Source organism: Rattus norvegicus, chromosome 11 (genome assembly GCF_021556685.1).
Source record: "Rattus norvegicus strain SHRSP/BbbUtx chromosome 11, alternate assembly SHRSP_T2T, whole genome shotgun sequence".
NCBI classification, from domain to species: domain Eukaryota; kingdom Metazoa; phylum Chordata; class Mammalia; order Rodentia; family Muridae; genus Rattus; species Rattus norvegicus.
Genome location: NC_141544.1, coordinates 34145002 through 34162709, shown reverse-complemented (window position 1 = coordinate 34162709; position 17708 = coordinate 34145002). Strand labels below are relative to the sequence as shown.

Here is a 17708-nt window from a genome sequence, read left to right as displayed (position 1 = left end):
GTGTGTTTGTATGCCCACGGATGTGTGTAGGTGTCCATCTCTGCGGATGACAGGAGTAAATTTTTCTATTTCTTTTTCTATTGTTCTTTCCCTATTTTGACACAGAGCACGTACCAATGACACAAGATACATTGCGGAGTAAGCACCAAGTATCCACTCACTCTACCTCCCAGTCAGTTCTGACATTACCAACCCCCATCACTGCACCCAACTTTGACAAGAGTGCCATTGATTTCAGATTCTTGTGCTTACACGACATAGCAAACATTTTGATGACTGAATTATGTCCTCAGTCTCAAGAGCAGAGATTAGTTTCTCAAACATGCACACCAGTGTCTCAAGGGTAGAAAACTTGCCTGTAGTCTTTCAATCCTGGAGTAAATAGAACCATAAAGACTATCCAGGGTATTACTGAATTGATCAAGCCCCTATTTTGAATCAATTTGCAACACCTCTGCATGTCCTCAGCAGTGGAGGGGGAACAAAAGTACAGGTCTGTACAGAAAATGAACATAACCCAGATGCTTCAGTATTTTTCTGATTGAGAAAGCAGTGGGCAGATGTGTTTCAGGATGGGAGGTGGGAATTGAATGGGGGTGTCCTGGAGGAATGTAAGCCAGAAGAGGCAGACGTATTTAGAGAAGCCTGCATCTAAGCTCTGATTTTGAGTGGAAATACATCAACCTAGGAGTCATCCTGGTGAGAAAGTAATGAGGGACTAAAAAGATGGCGTTACTAGAAGGGGTACCCTGTGATAAATTCTGGGAAGTAACCAAAATTCATTGTTCAAAGATAGAGTAGAACTTTACTATCGGCCATGGGGTTCATTTAATGTGTGCATGCCACAGGCAGATTCCTTCCCAGATTCTGCAACAGCCGCGATCAGTCCTCCTCAGTAAATTGTCTCACATTTTAAAAATGGTTTAGTTAATACAGAGACAATGCTTTTCTATTTTAAAATAATTATAGATAAATATAATTGACTACAAATTACTCAAAACATGATAGTTTTGACAAAAATCCGACATACTGTTTTGTCCCACTTGTAGTCAGTTTGGCAACATATTAATTTAGAATTTTATATTCTTTTTTTCTTAGTACTGACATAATTTGCAAGATACTGCCTCTTTAAAAGTGACATGTCACATAATATTTTTTTCTATGAAGACAACATAATATGCAGGCACAATATAATTAATCACACTATAAATATGAAGAGCATATTTAGAGTTTATATGCCACTACATTCTTTTTTTTTTCTTGCCCATCTTTAGAGAAATGATATTTTTATAACCCTGGAGTTGTTGCTAAAATCCTTCAACAGAGATATAATTCACTTCCCTACATTATTGAAATCCTTTCTGCATTTAAAAATTCCATTAAACTTGCAAACGAAGGATCTGGTAACAAAGTAGATGGTGATGATTACTTACGAACTGGCAGTGTCTGGAATATTTCTATTTTACTGTAGTCTCCTTGTCCTTTGCCATTCACTGCTGCAACCCTGACTTCATATGTTGTATTTGGTTCCAGGCTGCTCAAAACAACTGTCGCTAAGAAAAAAACAAAACAAAACAAAACAAACAAGAAAAAAAAGCAAAGAAAGAAAGAAAAGAAAACATCATATACTTATGTTTACAACATTACAATACGGAAATGCAGTGAGTTTATTATAAATCTAGGATACTAATCTCTCAGTAAAACACCCAAAAAGAAAATGTCATATGGCCATAGTTTGTGAGATGTCTATTTTAATAACTCGATTGTAGCTCCCCCAATCACTAAAATTCAAATGAAAAAATGGTAGCTTACTTTTAAACACTAACAGAAAGTCAAACAGTCACTGAATTGTTGTTATTATTATTATTGTTGTTGTTGTTGTTTTTAATTTCTTGGAAATAAAATTATTTTAAATAATTGTCTCTTTTGTATGTCTTAGTACCTTATGTAAACCATATTCATTATTTCTTTATAACTTAACAGAAACATGGGATTCCATATAGGTTTAGTTGTCCTTCAATGGTAAATTTTTTCTCTCATGACAGAGACGTTGAATAAACTTGAATTTGCTCAAAAGTGGCAACATTCAATTTACAATCATAATGAATACGATTACTACTAATTGCACCTTGTTTCAATCTTCTCGCTTGTACATTTGATTTTAGTTCCTTTTCCAATACATACTGTGGACACATGTTTACAATCATACACCTAAAAAAGGCAGAACTCGAAGGGTACAGAAGTACATCTCGATTAGAAACTTGTGATGGCCCATGCCAGGTTTCAATCATATTGAGGTTTTAAAGCACTGCATCTTAATAGGTTTTGGTTTTGTTGTTGTTGTTGATAATGATGGTGATGTTTTATGATGTAGCTATGTGTAGTATGTTTTATGATTACGCCTATAGAATAGGATTCATATATAATAGCAAATAATAACTAATGGAGAAACAATCTCCCAGCAAGCTCTTTGTTTTTATGTTATAATCTCCAAAACTAAAATAAATGATGTTTAATTAAAAGAATCTAGTTGGACTGGTACCTTTTGTTGAAAATTAAGTCATATAATAGTCCATCATACAAAGTTAAAGGAATAAATCACAATAGAATTGATTACTAGTCATAAAAATGATTAAATTATACTCAATAAAGGCCAAATTTACAAAGTTATTGTTTTGACTATGTTTCAAATGTAAATTTTATATACTTTATTTTCATAGAAATCATTATTATTATTACTACTACTATGTATTATTAGTACTATTCTGTATTATTATTATTACTAATATGTAGCAGTAGTAGTAGTAGTAGTAGTAGTAGTAGTAGTAGTAGTAATTACTCCATGGAGAAATGAGTTTCAGGATACACCACAGTTATATTTCTTTTATGTAATATAAAGAATATATTATGCAAATTACCTAAATCAGATTTGTGTGTATGTGTGTGACATTTGTCTTTATTTATTCATTCACACTATGTCCCAATCATTGCCCCCTCCTCCTCCCAGTCCTTCCCTTCATGAAAACTAAACTGTACATCTGTGTCCAGCTACATATATGTGTGGGGTCTCTAGATCCAGACTGTTTATGCTCTTTGGTTCATTCTCTGAGAGCACCCAAGTGTCAAGGTTAGTTGACTCTGTTGCTCTTTCTGTGGAGTTCCTATCCCTTTAGGAGTCCTAGATCCTTCCCTCAACTCTCTGAGCTCCTCTCAATGTTTGGCTGGGTGATATCAATATAAACTCCAGGAGTCAACCAGATTTATTTAATCTGATTGACACAAGTAACAATTGTACATTATAACAACATTAACTGATATTTTTATACAAATGCATACATAGTAGTAATGTTAAAATGAAAGCAGAAAAATCTAATTCTCATACAATTATTTTTGATGAAATCTTCAAAACGTTTTTTTTTCTCTTTTTAACAAGGTTTTTCAAAATATGCTGTAAAATCAGGCAAAAGGATAATATTCCATATGAAGTGTTTCTATATATTTCTCAAGTGCATTATCTAAAAAGAAAATCAAATTTTCTGTAGACACTATATCACCTGTCACAGCCTCAAATTATAATTCATGATATTGGTTTTAATTAGGGCAATTGAGAAAATGTTGATTGATAACAAGAAACACTTGTCTTGAGGGTGCTTGGATAGTAAGAAACATCTGAGCTTAAATAAGGTATCCTAAAAGTCATAAGGTTTTCAAGGAATAATTCCACAGTAAAACTATGGGAATCACTGAATATATAATTTTAACTCCTTAATACATATTTTGTTTAGTAGATTAATGCATAAGTCATGGTAGTTATAAAGTCTTTCAAATGGGGAGGGAACACATCCAAGAATAATCATATTATATGTTATAGCTTCTGATTCTATTGTTGGTTATGAGGAAGCTGCCTCTTAATGTAATATTAAGTTTCCTAAATTATCACTAACACGATTGCCAAAACATGAGCTGAATGGAGACAACAAAAGATGTTCTTGGCCTTGATCTATACAAAGAAATAACCAGCAGCTAAGCAATGCTGAGAGCAGCTGTCTTCCGCCCCAGAATAGCACAGCAGTTTGTTACCCCATACCAATGGTCAACCTTGAAAACATGCATGTAAGAACCATTATACAGACTGAGCAAGTTGTATTTATGTATTGAATATTTCTATAAGTAACTAATGACAGATTTTCCTAAAGGGGTCAGAGATCAAATAGAGTTATATGAAATAATTTGGAGGAAGGAGAGGAGGAAAAAGAATGATATACTTGTAACAGTAAAACAAAAAATAAATATTATTTAAAAACTCACCATATTTTACAAATTTTGTTACATATATTATATATATATATGTAACTTAAATTGAAAGAAAAACAAATTCTAGGAAATTTAAAAACACCAATTGCATATTAATTCTTCAAGGCACTAACAATGTAGACAATCAACATAAGCCATGCAGCATTGGTCTTCAACAATATTCTTCTCCTCCTGATGGAACATGCCTTCCTTTTACATGAAGAGCTTTAGGGACCTGTTCTCTTAAAGTGAACAATCTTCAAGGCAATCAAATATCAGACTGTACTGGAGAATGCTGTCTCCCTGTCATTATTGATGGTTTCCTCACTTCTTTGTGATCCACTAACTGTGAGAGACAGCCTGTTCTCCCATTTTTTAAAACAAACAATTTTAACATGCACATCCTGGTCAAAATAGAATAAAAATACATTGCAATGAAATAGAGCCGCAAAGACAGTGAGAGGTGACAGAGTTGCCTTAGCCTCAGTTGTTTGTTTGAATTGGAATATCATTCAGAGTCCATGGAATGAATCAAAATAAAATAACATATAAAGCTATTCATCTGTCACTCTATTTTTCATAGCTAAATATTATACAGTATTGGAAAATTGTAACTTTTAACGTGTATGCATAAATATTAATAAAACATTTACATATAGGATTCACACTAATATATGTATGCAATAACATCTGAGAGATTATAAATACAGTTGCTTCCACCAGAGCCAATAGCTTTGACGAGATTTTTAAACCTCCTTATATCTTATACAATAAGATGTACCAGAAAGCATCACAAAAACATACTACAGACTATGTCAAGCCCATTCCCTATGAATCAGAAAGGTACAGGTAATTATTAATTTATTTATTCACTCATTCAGTTTACATTGCAACCCTCCTTCTTCCTCTCCTTCTAGCCACACCATCACAATGCAACCCCCATTACCCTCTCCTCTTCTCAAAGAACAGAAGCCCCGCACCCAATGCAACCTGTCCTGGCATGTCAAGTCACAGCAGGACTAAGCAGATTTTTTTCCACAATCTGACATTATAGTTCAGTAAGAAAAAAAGATTTCATGGCTAGCAACAAGTCAGAGACAGCAGCTCCCACTCCAATTGGGACCCACATGAAGACCAAGCTGCATATCTGCTACAAATATGTAGGATATTTAGATCCAACCTATGAATAATTGGACATAATAATTTATTGGTCGTTTAGTATGAGTCCACATGGGCCCAAGTTAGTTGACTCTGTAGGTTGTCTAAATCCAGCTCCCTCAATCTTTCCCTCCACTATTCCCCAAGTATTCCTGAGCTCTGGCTATGCTTGGCTTTAGGAATCTGCATCTGTTTTCAGTAGAGGTGAAATGAAGCCTCTCAGAGGACAGTTATGTAGGTTCCTGTTTCCAAACACAAGAGAGTATTAATAATGTTAAGGGTTGGCTGACTCTTATTGGATGGGTTTCAAGTTGAGCCAGTCATCAGATGCCCATTACCTCAAACTTTGCTCCATCTTTAGCCCTGCACATTTGGTGGTCATGACAAGTTTAGGGTTGAAGGTTTTGTCGATGGGTGGGTGTCCACCTGCCTCCACTTGAAATCCCACCTGGATACAGAAGCTTGTCACTTTAGTCTCTATGTACCCAGATAAAAGTCTTAGGGTCATCCTCACAGACAACTAGGAGCCTCCCCCTTCCCAGATCTCAAGTTCATGCTAGACATCTCCCACAGCCAATTTCTGTGCTTTCTCCTATCTCTCTCTCACACCCCTGTCCCCACACCGGATTCCTACACAAATTCCCCCTCTCAACCTCCAATCATGGTCGATTCCCTCCCTTCTTCTAGCTACTATGTCTATTTTATTTCCCCTTCTGAATGAGATTCAAGAATTCTCCCCTGGGTCCTCCTTATTACTTAGATTACATGGGTCTGTGGATTGTAGAATGGCTACACAGTACTTTGTGGCTAATATCCACTTAGAAGTGAGTAAATACCATGTGTGTCTTCCTGGGTATGGAAGGATGATATATATTCCAGTCCCATCCATTTGCCTGCATTTTTCATGATATCATTGTTTTTAATAGCTTAATAGTATTCCATTGTGTAAATATACCAAATTTTGTTTATTCATTCTTCAGTTGAGAGACATCTAAGTGGTTTTGAGTTCCTGGCTATTATGAATAAGGTTGCTATGAACACAGTTGAGCTAGTGTGCTTCTGGTATGGTAGAGCATCTTCTGAGTATATGGCGAGGAGTGATATAGCTGTGTCTTGGGGTTCAATTATTGCCAATTTTCTGAGAAACTACCAAATTAGTTTCCAAAGTGGTTGTACAAGTTTGCACTCTGACCAGCCATGCAGGATTATTCCCCGTGCCCCACATCCTTGCTACTATCTATGTGTTGTCTCTTGAACTCTTGATCTTTGCCATTCTGACAGGGTAGGATGAAATCTCAGAGTAGTTTTGATTTGCATTTCCTAGATAATTAAGGAAGTTGGTAATTTTGCTAAGTGCTTCTTAGCCAATAGAGATTCCTCTACTGAGAACTATGTTTAGCTCTGTATCACATTTTTTTAAAACTGGGTTATTTGTATGTCGGCATCTAATTTCTTGAGTTCTTTATTTTAGATATTAGCTCTCTGTCAGATGTAGGGTACATGAAGATCTTTTTTTTTTTACATTCTTTTTTTTTTTTATTAACTTGAGTATTTCTTATATACATTTCGAGTGTTATTCCCTTTCCCGGTTTCCGGGCAAACATCCCCCTCCCCCCTCCCCTTCCTTATGGGTGTTCCCCTCCCAACCCTCCCCCCATTGCCGCCCTCCCCCCATAGACTAGTTCACTGGGGGTTCAGTCTTAGCAGGACCCAGGGCTTCCCCTTCCACTGGTGCTCTTACTAGGATATTCATTGCTACCTATGGGGTCAGAGTCCAGGGTCAGTCCATGTATAGTCTTTAGGTAGTGGCTTAGTCCCTGGAAGCTCTGGTTGCTTGGCATTGTTGTACTTTTGGGGTCTCGAGCCCCTTCAAGCTCTTCCAGTTCTTTCTCTGATTCCTTCAATAGGGGACCTATTCTCAGTTCAGTGGTTTGCTGCTGGCATTCGCCTCTATATTTGCTGTATTCTGGCTGTGTCTCTCAGGAGCGATCTTTTTTTTTTTATTCTGTAGGTTTGTTCTATTGATCCTTTGCCTTACAGAAGATTTTCAGTTTCACAAGGTCTCACTTACATTTATTTGAGTGCCTAAGCCATGGAGTTCTATTCAGGAAGTTGTTATTGTTTCAATGAGTTCAATAGTAATCTTTTACTATTTTTTACTTTCTGTTCTTCTTGATTTAGCATATCAGTTTTACGTTGAAGTCTTTGATCAACTTGGACTTGAGTTTTGTGCAAGGTGATAAATGTGGATCTATTTGTATTCTTCTACATGCAGAAATCCAGTTAAACCAGCACCATTTGTTGAAGATGCTTTCTTTTGTACAATGTATCATTTTGACTTTTAGTAACAAATAAAGTTTCTGTAGATGTATGTGTTTGGTTTTGGATCTTACATTTGATTCTATTGATCAACTTGTCTGTCTTTATGCTAAGTTACTTGGTTTTTATTAATATTGTTCTGTAGTAGACCTTGAAGTCAGAGATGGTAATACTCCCAGAACTCCTTTTATTACACAGGATTGTCTTAGCTATTCTGGACTTTTTGTCTTTCTATATGAAGATCAGAATTACTCTTTCAAGGTTCATAAAAAAATGTGCTGGAATTTTGATGGGAATTGCATTGAATTCATAGATGGCTTTTGGTAAAATGGCCATTTTCACTATGATAACACTACCCATCAATCCATATGCATGACAAATCTTCCTATTTTCTGATATATTCCTCAATTTCTTTGTCCAGTGACTTGTTGCTTTTGCCATACAGGTCTTCTACTTCCTTGGTTAGAGTTAAACCAAAATATTTCATATTATTTGTAAGAGGTATTCAGTACCTAACTTTTTCTCACCCCATTTACCATTTGTATAAAGGAGGAATACTGATTTTTTTTAATTAATTTTGTATCCAGCAACTTTGCTGAAGGTGTTTATTAGCTCAGGTGTTCTGTTGTAGAATTTTTGGGGCCCCTTATGTATGTCATCATAGAATTTGAGAATAGAGATACTTTGAGTTCTTCCTTTCCTTGATCCCTTATGGTTGTTTATTGCTTTACCTAGAACTTCAAGTACTATATTGAATTGATATGAAGATAGTGTGCAGCCTTGTCTTGTCACTGATTATAATGGGATTGTTTCATTTTCTCTCCATGTAATTTGCTGTTGGCTATTGGCTTCTATATATTGCTCTTATTACATTTAAGTATGTACCTTGTATTCATGATCTCTCCAAGACTTTTAACATTAAGGGATGTTGAATATGCTCAAAGGACTTTTCAGCATCTAATGAGATAATCACGTGTGATTCTTTTTCTTTCAGTTTGTTTTAATGATGGATTAAAGTAATGGATTTTCATGTATTGAACCACCCTTGGATTCTTGGGATGAAGTCTATTTGATTATGGCGAATGATGTTTTTGATATGTTCTTGAATTCAATTCTGTGTATTTTATTGGGTATTTTTGTATCTATGTTCATAAGAGAGATTGGATTGAATAGCTCTTTCTTTGTTCTTTCTTTATGAGGATTAGATGTGACTGTTTCCTCATAGACTGGGTTTGGCAATGTTTCTTCTGTATCTACTCCATAGAAATTTTGAAGGTATATTATATAATTTTTTGGTTAATAAGTGGTAATCACTAAGCTACTGATTTCTTAAAATATACGTAACCAACCCTATAATATCTTTAGCTTGGTACTTAAACTCTAAAACATATACATTTTACAGTTCATGGATTTCAAGCAATCTCTTTCTCTCTCTTCTAGATATTGTCCTTCTCAGACACTTCACAGAGCTGTGAAAAATGTAGATGTCTGACTAACAGACTATGGGACCATACTTCTTTAGTTACAAGTAGGTGGCTTGTGCATCTTTTATCCCAATACTCTGTTCTTGTCTGTGTCATAGTAGATCAGTTCACTGAGATTCACATCAGAGCAATTTTCAGAGCAAAGACACAGAGAGGGGGGAAATATTTGCTCAAATACTGTATCAGGTCTGAGCTGAAAGACTTATGGTTAAAGCATGACTTACAGACATCCTTCAAAATTATAGCAACTTAGTATGAAAGACAACCCTTTAATATAAGTTTTCTTGGTTCATGTACAAGTCAGGTTGTTTCTGTGCTTATGAAAGGTTGCTGTAATAACCCCTATTATGAGGTTTATCAACTTGTGTTAAACTAGATATTATTTTGTCACATAAAAAGAGTTGTACACATGGTTTCAATTAAAGTGAAGAAAGGGAAGAGATTGCAGGAGGTAAAGGGGTCTGTAATTTGACCTGCCTTACTTAAAAGACACGATCTATGCCTTAAATCATCCATACTTTTGAGGCATAATCCTGAATACAGACTTTCTGAACACTTAAGGTGAAACATGGATGTAAACCGTCACTTGAAAACTGCAAGGTTGCCCACTCGGTACGAGAATTCTACCACAAAGTATGAAGTTAGTTAAAAGCTTCTTTTCCTTCCGTGTGCGCATACAATATGGACTTATGTGTGGGATGAGTTCTTTCCCTATAATTTATTAGAAATTCAAAAGCAAAAGTAACCTTGCAGTGTAACTAAATTAAATATTACTACATGTTCTCTAAAAACAGTACATAATAATGTGCATTCCAGTAAAATTAAGTCAGCATGACTTAGAAGTCCTATATGTCTCTGTTAGGTATGAATTTTGTAAAGAAGCAGGTTTCCTTCTCTAATTTAATGTTGTAGTTTGATTGAAAGATGATTGAGTTTCTGAAATAACTATTGCCTATAACTGCAAAATTCTGGTTAAACGTGCAAAATGTGCATTAAAATAATGCACATTTATGCTGGGACATGAAAAAATACATAAACTTTTTTAATCCTATTTCTACCACTACGGAAAATACTAAAAATGAAAAGCAGAAATTACCTCCTCCTTTCAGAAGACATAAACTTTTATTCATGGGATTTAAATAAGTCTTTGTTTGGGTACCAATAAATCTCATTCCTTTAACTGTCAACAGAAACAGAGGCTACTGAATATTTAAAGCCTTTGGGGAAAAAAGAGAGAGAGAGAGTGATTGAGGAATCTAGTTAAAATGAGCAAACATCTACACTATCATCCAATTAGCTGTTGTTCCCTTCCATTTCTTAAATCCTGGATTTCTTCTGAGTTTTGCCTGCCATTCAGTGTAAGGAGGTGAGATGTCTCTCTGGCTAGAACTACTACATCAACCAACATTCAATGGGAAGGATACGGTTGCAAGAAACAATTATGACAACAGTTATAACTGCTCATTATATATTACATTGGCTGATAGTCTTCTCAAAGACACCTAAAATTTCATAGGACTGTGAGAATTTTCCAGCTGATATGCAATTTTTACTGGGTAAGTAAAAGAAGCAAAACCACCCTTCACACCCATCTAATTTCCTTACAACAATTTGTAACTGACTTGACTTGTAATGAAAATACATTTCTTTCACTCCTTTTATCATGAAGGTTCTAATTTTGATTGTAGAATACTCTCATGTCTAATTCAAAGCATATAAGAAAAAATTATATATAAAGGTAGATATTTATTTCAGGTCTATACTTTTCACTTAATTTTAAAATTTTAACTTTATTATTTTATAAGTTTTAGGTTATTTTTGTTTCCAATACTTTTCTAAAAGTCCATTTCACCATTCTAGACTATTTTGAACGATGTGTGTTATTATACATAATATAATATATGTGACATGTACCTTGATATACATAACATTATTATTGTTGTTGTTGTTATACTTAAAAATCCAGCCATTATCTCCTTTCCCAGTCTTTGTTATTACAGTCACTTATCCCATTCCTTTTCCCCTATCTCCAAGAATATACCTGACCACCAGGTCTCTGGCCTTCCTATGGGCTCAGATCTCTCAAGGATTGAGCCCATCTTCTCCCACTCAGGCCAAGCCAGGTAGTCCTCTTCTATATATATGTGTCCAGTGACTTAAGACTTGGACAAACCTATGTATGCTGCCTGGTTGGTGGTGCAGTGTCTGAGATATCTCAAGGTCAAGGTTACTTGTGACTACTGGTCCTCCTGTGGGTTGCCCTTCTAATCTGCTTCTTCCATTCTTCCCCTAATTCAACCATTGGGGTGGGTCCCCAACTTCAGTCCAATGGTTGGGTGTAAGTATCTGCGTCTGTCTCAGTCAGTCCAGTGACTGGCCCAACTGGGGAATCCATCTCATGGGGAGACACTAAGGACTGACACTATTACTGATGCTATGGTGTTTACAAACAAAAGCCTAGCATGGATATCCTCTCAGAAGCCCAACAAGCAGCTGACTGAGATATACATAACATTTACTGGAATATTAGTTGTAAAAATAAGAGATTAAGTATATTTTGAAAAGGAACAAAAATTAATATAATTATTAGGCACTTTTCAACATAAATTATATATAAAAATAATTTAATAATTTAATAATTGAATTTTAATCATGAGGTTTTTGTAAGACAAAATAATGTCTTGAATTCACGTGATACTGACTAAAATGTAAAAACATGATTCTTATGAAAAGAAGTTACATGAAACTAAATGGTTGGTAAATAACTCACTCTTAGCTATCATTTGCAAGAAGGAAAAAAGTAAAACTAAATTAAAAATTTATCTCACAAGAATCAAAATGACTATGATTAAGAAAGCAAAACTAAGATTAAGAAAGTAATTCTTGCTAAGCATTCAGTAGCTTCCCACCTACCAAATTAATATGTCTTTGGGATGTTTTCTTAATCAGGTAAGAGACACCAGATGATTATAGAATTATATCAAATGGACAGCCCTGAAAACATGCATATACAAGAAAATTATGCTACCTGAGATAGTTGTATTTGGTGTGTGTGTGTGTGTGTGTGTGTGTGTGTGTGTGTGTGTGTGTGTGTGTAAAAATAAATATAGCACAGCAACAATTAAAGAAAAGCAGTTCATGGATTTTGAAGGAACAGAAAGAGAGAAGATGAAAAGATGTGGACTAAGGAAGCTGACTGAACAATGAAATTATAATCTCAAAAAATAAAAAGAGAAATCCATTTAAATGAAGGAACAGGCTCTCTCCCACATAGGCAGCTGAACTTGGCAGTATTGATAATAGGTTTCCAGTGGTAGAGTCATGAAGGGTCCAGAGGAAAAATAAGAGATCGTGGCCTCTTCCCCCAATGTTAAGGAAGGATGCTGAACACAGGCATTTGCCAGAAGACTCTTGATTGATCATGACGGTGATGATCATGATGATGGTGATGATGATGATGAGACATTATGCAATGTTATTAAACTGATGTCTGTATTATGCTAGAGATGCGAAGATGTTGAATATGCCAGGGTGATGAGATTATAGGTAAGGAGAGGTGCAGACAGGTGAGAGAGCTATCTAAAGAGTAAGAGACGTGCCTCATTCAGCAGAGCTGGGAAAAGAGTCAGTTACGTCCTTTGATATCATAGACCTAAAGGATTTATGAGATCTACTGTTAAGTTTAGATCTTGATTTAGAGCAGTATTTCCTCCCTATGCCCTCTTCCCTCCTAATTGCAATGGTAATGATATTCTGTGTCATTGTAGGTTGTAACAATTGAGAAACTGCCTTGGGTGTCAGAAGATAATTGAATTTTGGTCTTTTGAATTATTTTGAGACTGGGAAACACTACAAAGACTTCAGAAGTAGGACTAAATGAATTATGGCCTGGGCACAAGTGTATGTCAGCTAGACAGTCAAATGGGTTGATTTGAATAATATGAATCCATAGACATATATATTTGAATAGTTGCTCCCTAGTTGTTTGAAACATTTGGGAATAATTAAGAGGTAGGTCATTCACAGCCAGAATACAGCAAATACAGAGGCGAATGCCAGCAGCAAACCACTGAACTGAGAATAGGTCCCCCGTTGAAGGAATCAGAGAAAGAACTGGAAGAGCTTGAAGGGGCTCGAGACCCCAAAAGTACAACAATGCCAAGCAACCAGAGCTTCCAGGGACTAAGCCACTACCGAAAGACTATACATGGACTGACCCTGGACTCTGACCCCATAGGTAGCAATGAATATCCTAGTAAGAGCACCAGTGGAAGGGGAAGCCCTGGGTCCTGCTAAGACTGAACCCCCAGTGAACGTGATTGTTGGGGGGAGGGCGGCAATGGGGGGAGGGTTGGGAGGGGAACACCCATAAGGAAGGGGAGGGGGGAGGGGGATGTTTGCCCGGAAACCGGGAAAGGGAATAACACTTGAAATGTATATAAGAAATACTCGACCGCCAGAACCTGAAGGAAACAGACCGGATAAACAGTTCTCTGCACCCAAATCCCGTGGGAGGGAGAGCTAAACCTTCAGAGAGGCAGACAAGCCTGGGAAACCAGAAGAGACTGCTCCCTGCACACACATCTTGGACGCCAGAGGAAAAAGCCAAAGACCATCTGGAACCCTGGTGCACTGAAGCTCCCGGAAGGGGCGGCACAGGTCTTCCTGGTTGCTGCTGCTGCAGAGAGCCCCTGGGCAGCACCCCAAGAGCGAACCTGAGCCTCAGGACCACAGGTAAGACCAAATTTTCTGCTGCAAGAAAGCTGCCTGGTGAGCTTGGGACACACGGAAGCAGAATTTCTCTAGGACCGGGCACGTTCTGTGTTTACCGGAAGTCCCACACCCGGGGATCCCGGCCCGCAGCAGCTCTCTGCTCCCAGACCCGGTGAGAGAGAGACCCAACCGCCTGGTCAGGTGGGCACTCCTGAGGCTGCAGAGCAGAAGAGACCACCAACACTGCTCACCCCTGCCCACATCCCTGGCCCAAGAGGAAACTGTATAAGGCCTCTGGGCTCCCGTGGGGGAGGGCCCAGGAGCGGCAGGACCCCTGCCAGAGAAACCGCCGGACCCTGAAGGAAACAGACCGGATAAACAGTTCTCTGCACCCAAATCCCGTGGGAGGGAGAGCTAAACCTTCAGAGAGGCAGACAAGCCTGGGAAACCAGAAGAGACTGCTCCCTGCACACACATCTCGGACGCCAGAGGAAAAAGCCAAAGACCATCTGGAACCCTGGTGCACTGAAGCTCCCGGAAGGGGCGGCACAGGTCTTCCTGGTTGCTGCCGCTGCAGAGAGCCCCTGGGCAGCACCCCAAGAGCGAACCTGAGCCTCGGGACCACAGGTAAGACCAAATTTTCTGCTGCAAGAAAGCTGCCTGGTGAGCTTGGGACACACGGAAGCAGAATTTCTCTAGGACCGGGCAGGTTCTGTGTTTACCGGAAGTCCCACACCCGGGGATCCCGGCCCGCAGCAGCTCTCTGCTCCCAGACCCGGTGAGAGAGAGACCCAACCGCCTGGTCAGGTGGGCACTCCTGAGGCTGCAGAGCGGAAGAGACCACCAACACTGCTCACCCCTGCCCACATCCCTGGCCCAAAAGGAAACTGTATAAGGCCTCTGGGCTCCCGTGGGGGAGGGCCCAGGAGCGGCAGGACACCTGCCTGAGACACCGCCGGAACCTGAAAGAAACAGACCGGATAAACAGTTCTCTGCACCCAAATCCCGTGGGAGGGAGAGCTAAACCTTCAGAGAGGCAGACAAGCCTGGGAAACCAGAAGAGACTGCTCCCTGCACACACATCTCGGACGCCAGAGGAAAAAGCCAAAGACCATCTGGAACCCTGGTGCACTGAAGCTCCCGGAAGGGGTGGCACAGGTCTTCCTGGTTGCTGCTGCTGCAGAGAGCCCCTGGGCAGCACCCCACGAGCGAACCTGAGCCTCGGGACCACAGGTAAGACCAAATTTTCTGCTGCAAGAAAGCTGCCTGGTGAACTCAAGACACAGGCCCACAGGAACAGCTGAAGACCTGTAGAGAGGAAAAACTACACGCCCGAAAGCAGAACACTCTGTCCCCATAACTGACTGAAAGAGAGGAAAACAGGTCTATAGCACTCCTGACACACAGGCTTATAGGACAGTCTAGCCACTGTCAGAAATAGCAGAACAAAGTAACACTAGAGATAATCTGATGGCGAGAGGCAAGCGCAGGAACCCAAGCAACAGAAACCAAGACTACATGCCATCATCGGAGCCCAATTCTCCCACCAAAACAAACATGGAATATCTAAACACACCAGAAAAGCAAGATCTAGTTTCAAAATCATATTTGATCATGATGCTGGAGGACTTCAAGAAAGACATGAACACACTTAGGGAAACACAGGAAAACATTAATAAACAAGTAGAAGCCTACAGAGAGGAATCGCAAAAATCCCTGAAAGAATTCCAGGAAAACACAATCAAACAGTTGAAGGAATTAAAAATGGAAATAGAAGCAATCAAGAAAGAACACATGGAAACAACCCTGGATATAGAAAACCAAAAGAAGAGACAAGGAGCTGTAGATACAAGCTTCACCAACAGAATACAAGAGATGGAAGAGAGAATCTCAGGAGCAGAAGATTCCATAGAAATCATTGACTCAACTGTCAAAGATAATGTAAAGCGGAAAAAGCTACTGGTCCAAAACATACAGGAAATCCAGGACTCAATGAGAAGATCAAACCTAAGGATAATAGGTATAGAAGAGAGTGAAGACTCCCAGCTCAAAGGACCAGTAAATGTCTTCAACAAAATCATAGAAGAAAACTTCCCTACCCTAAAAAGAGAGATACCCATAGACATACAAGAAGCCTACAGAACTCCAAATAGATTGGACCGGAAAAGAAACACCTCCCGTCACATAATTGTCAAAACACCAAACGCACAAAATAAAGAAAGAATATTAAAAGCAGTAAGGGAAAAAGGTCAAGTAACATATAAAGGGAGACCTATCAGAATCACACCAGACTTCTCGAAAGAAACTATGAAGGCCAGAAGATCCTGGACTGATGTTATACAGACCCTAAGAGAACACAAATGCCAGCCCAGGTTACTGTATCCAGCAAAACTCTCAATTAACATTGATGGAGAAACCAAGACATTCCATGACAAAACCAAATTTACACAATATCTTTCTACAAATCCAGCACTACAAAGGATAATAAATGGTAAAGCCCAACATAAGGAGGCAAGCTATGCCCTAGAAGAAGCAAGAAACTAATCGTCTTGGCAACAAAACAAAGAGAATGAAAGCACACAAACATAACCTCACATCCAAATATGAATATAACGGGAAGCAATAATCACTATTCCTTAATATCTCTCAATATCAATGGCCTCACCTCCCCAATAAAAAGACATAAATTAACAAACTGGATACGCAACGAGGACCCTGCATTCTGCTGCTACAGGAAACACACCTCAGAGACAAAGACAGACACTACCTCATAGTGAAAGGCTGGAAAACAACTTTCCAAGCAAATGGTCAGAAGAAGGAAGCTGGAGTAGCCATTCTAATATCAAATAAAATCAATTTCCAACTAAAAGTCATCAAAAAAGATAAGGAAGGACACTTCATATTCATCAAAGGAAAAATCCACCAAGATGAACTCTCAATCCTAAATATCTATGCCCCAAATACAAGGGCACCTACATACATAAAAGAAACCTTACTAAAGCTCAAAACACACATTGCACCTCACACAATAATAGTGGGAGATTTCAACACCCCACTCTCATCAATGGACAGATCATGGAAACAGAAATTAAACAGTGATGTCGACAGACTAAGAGAAGTCATGAGCCAAATGGACTTAACGGATATTTATAGAACATTCTATCCTAAAGCAAAAGGATATACCTTCTTCTCAGCTCCTCATGGTACTTTCTCCAAAATTGACCATATAATTGGTCAAAAAACGGGCCTCAACAGGTACAGAAAGATAGAGATAATCCCATGCGTGCTATCGGACCACCACGACCTAAAACTGGTCTTCAATAACAATAAGGGAAGAATGCCCACATATACGTGGAAATTGAACAATGCTCTATTCAATGATAACCTGGTCAAGGAAGAAATAAAGAAAGAAATTAAAAACTTTTTAGAATTTAATGAAAATGAAGATACAACATACTCAAACTTATGGGACACAATGAAAGCTGTGCTAAGAGGAAAACACATAGCGCTGAGTGCCTGCAGAAAGAAACAGGAAAGAGCATATGTCAGCAGCTTGACAGCACACCTAAAAGCTCTAGAACAAAAAGAAGCAAATACACCCAGGAGGAGTAGAAGGCAGGAAATAATCAAACTCAGAGCTGAAATCAACCAAGTAGAAACAAAAAGGACCATAGAAAGAATCAACAGAACCAAAACTTGGTTCTTTGAGAAAATCAACAAGATAGATAAACCCTTAGCCAG

General features: G+C 38.3%; 1 protein-coding gene across 2 annotated transcripts in view; it reads right to left on the bottom strand.

Annotated features, from left to right (window-relative positions):
- Ncam2 (neural cell adhesion molecule 2) overlaps positions 1-17708 on the bottom strand; it is a 494596-nt gene that overhangs the window by 71141 nt on the left and 405747 nt on the right. For both annotated transcript variants that reach the window (NM_203409.2, XM_087575939.1), the window contains 1 exon segment: positions 1434-1553. In NM_203409.2, the coding sequence (NP_981954.2) occupies positions 1434-1553 (120 nt within the window).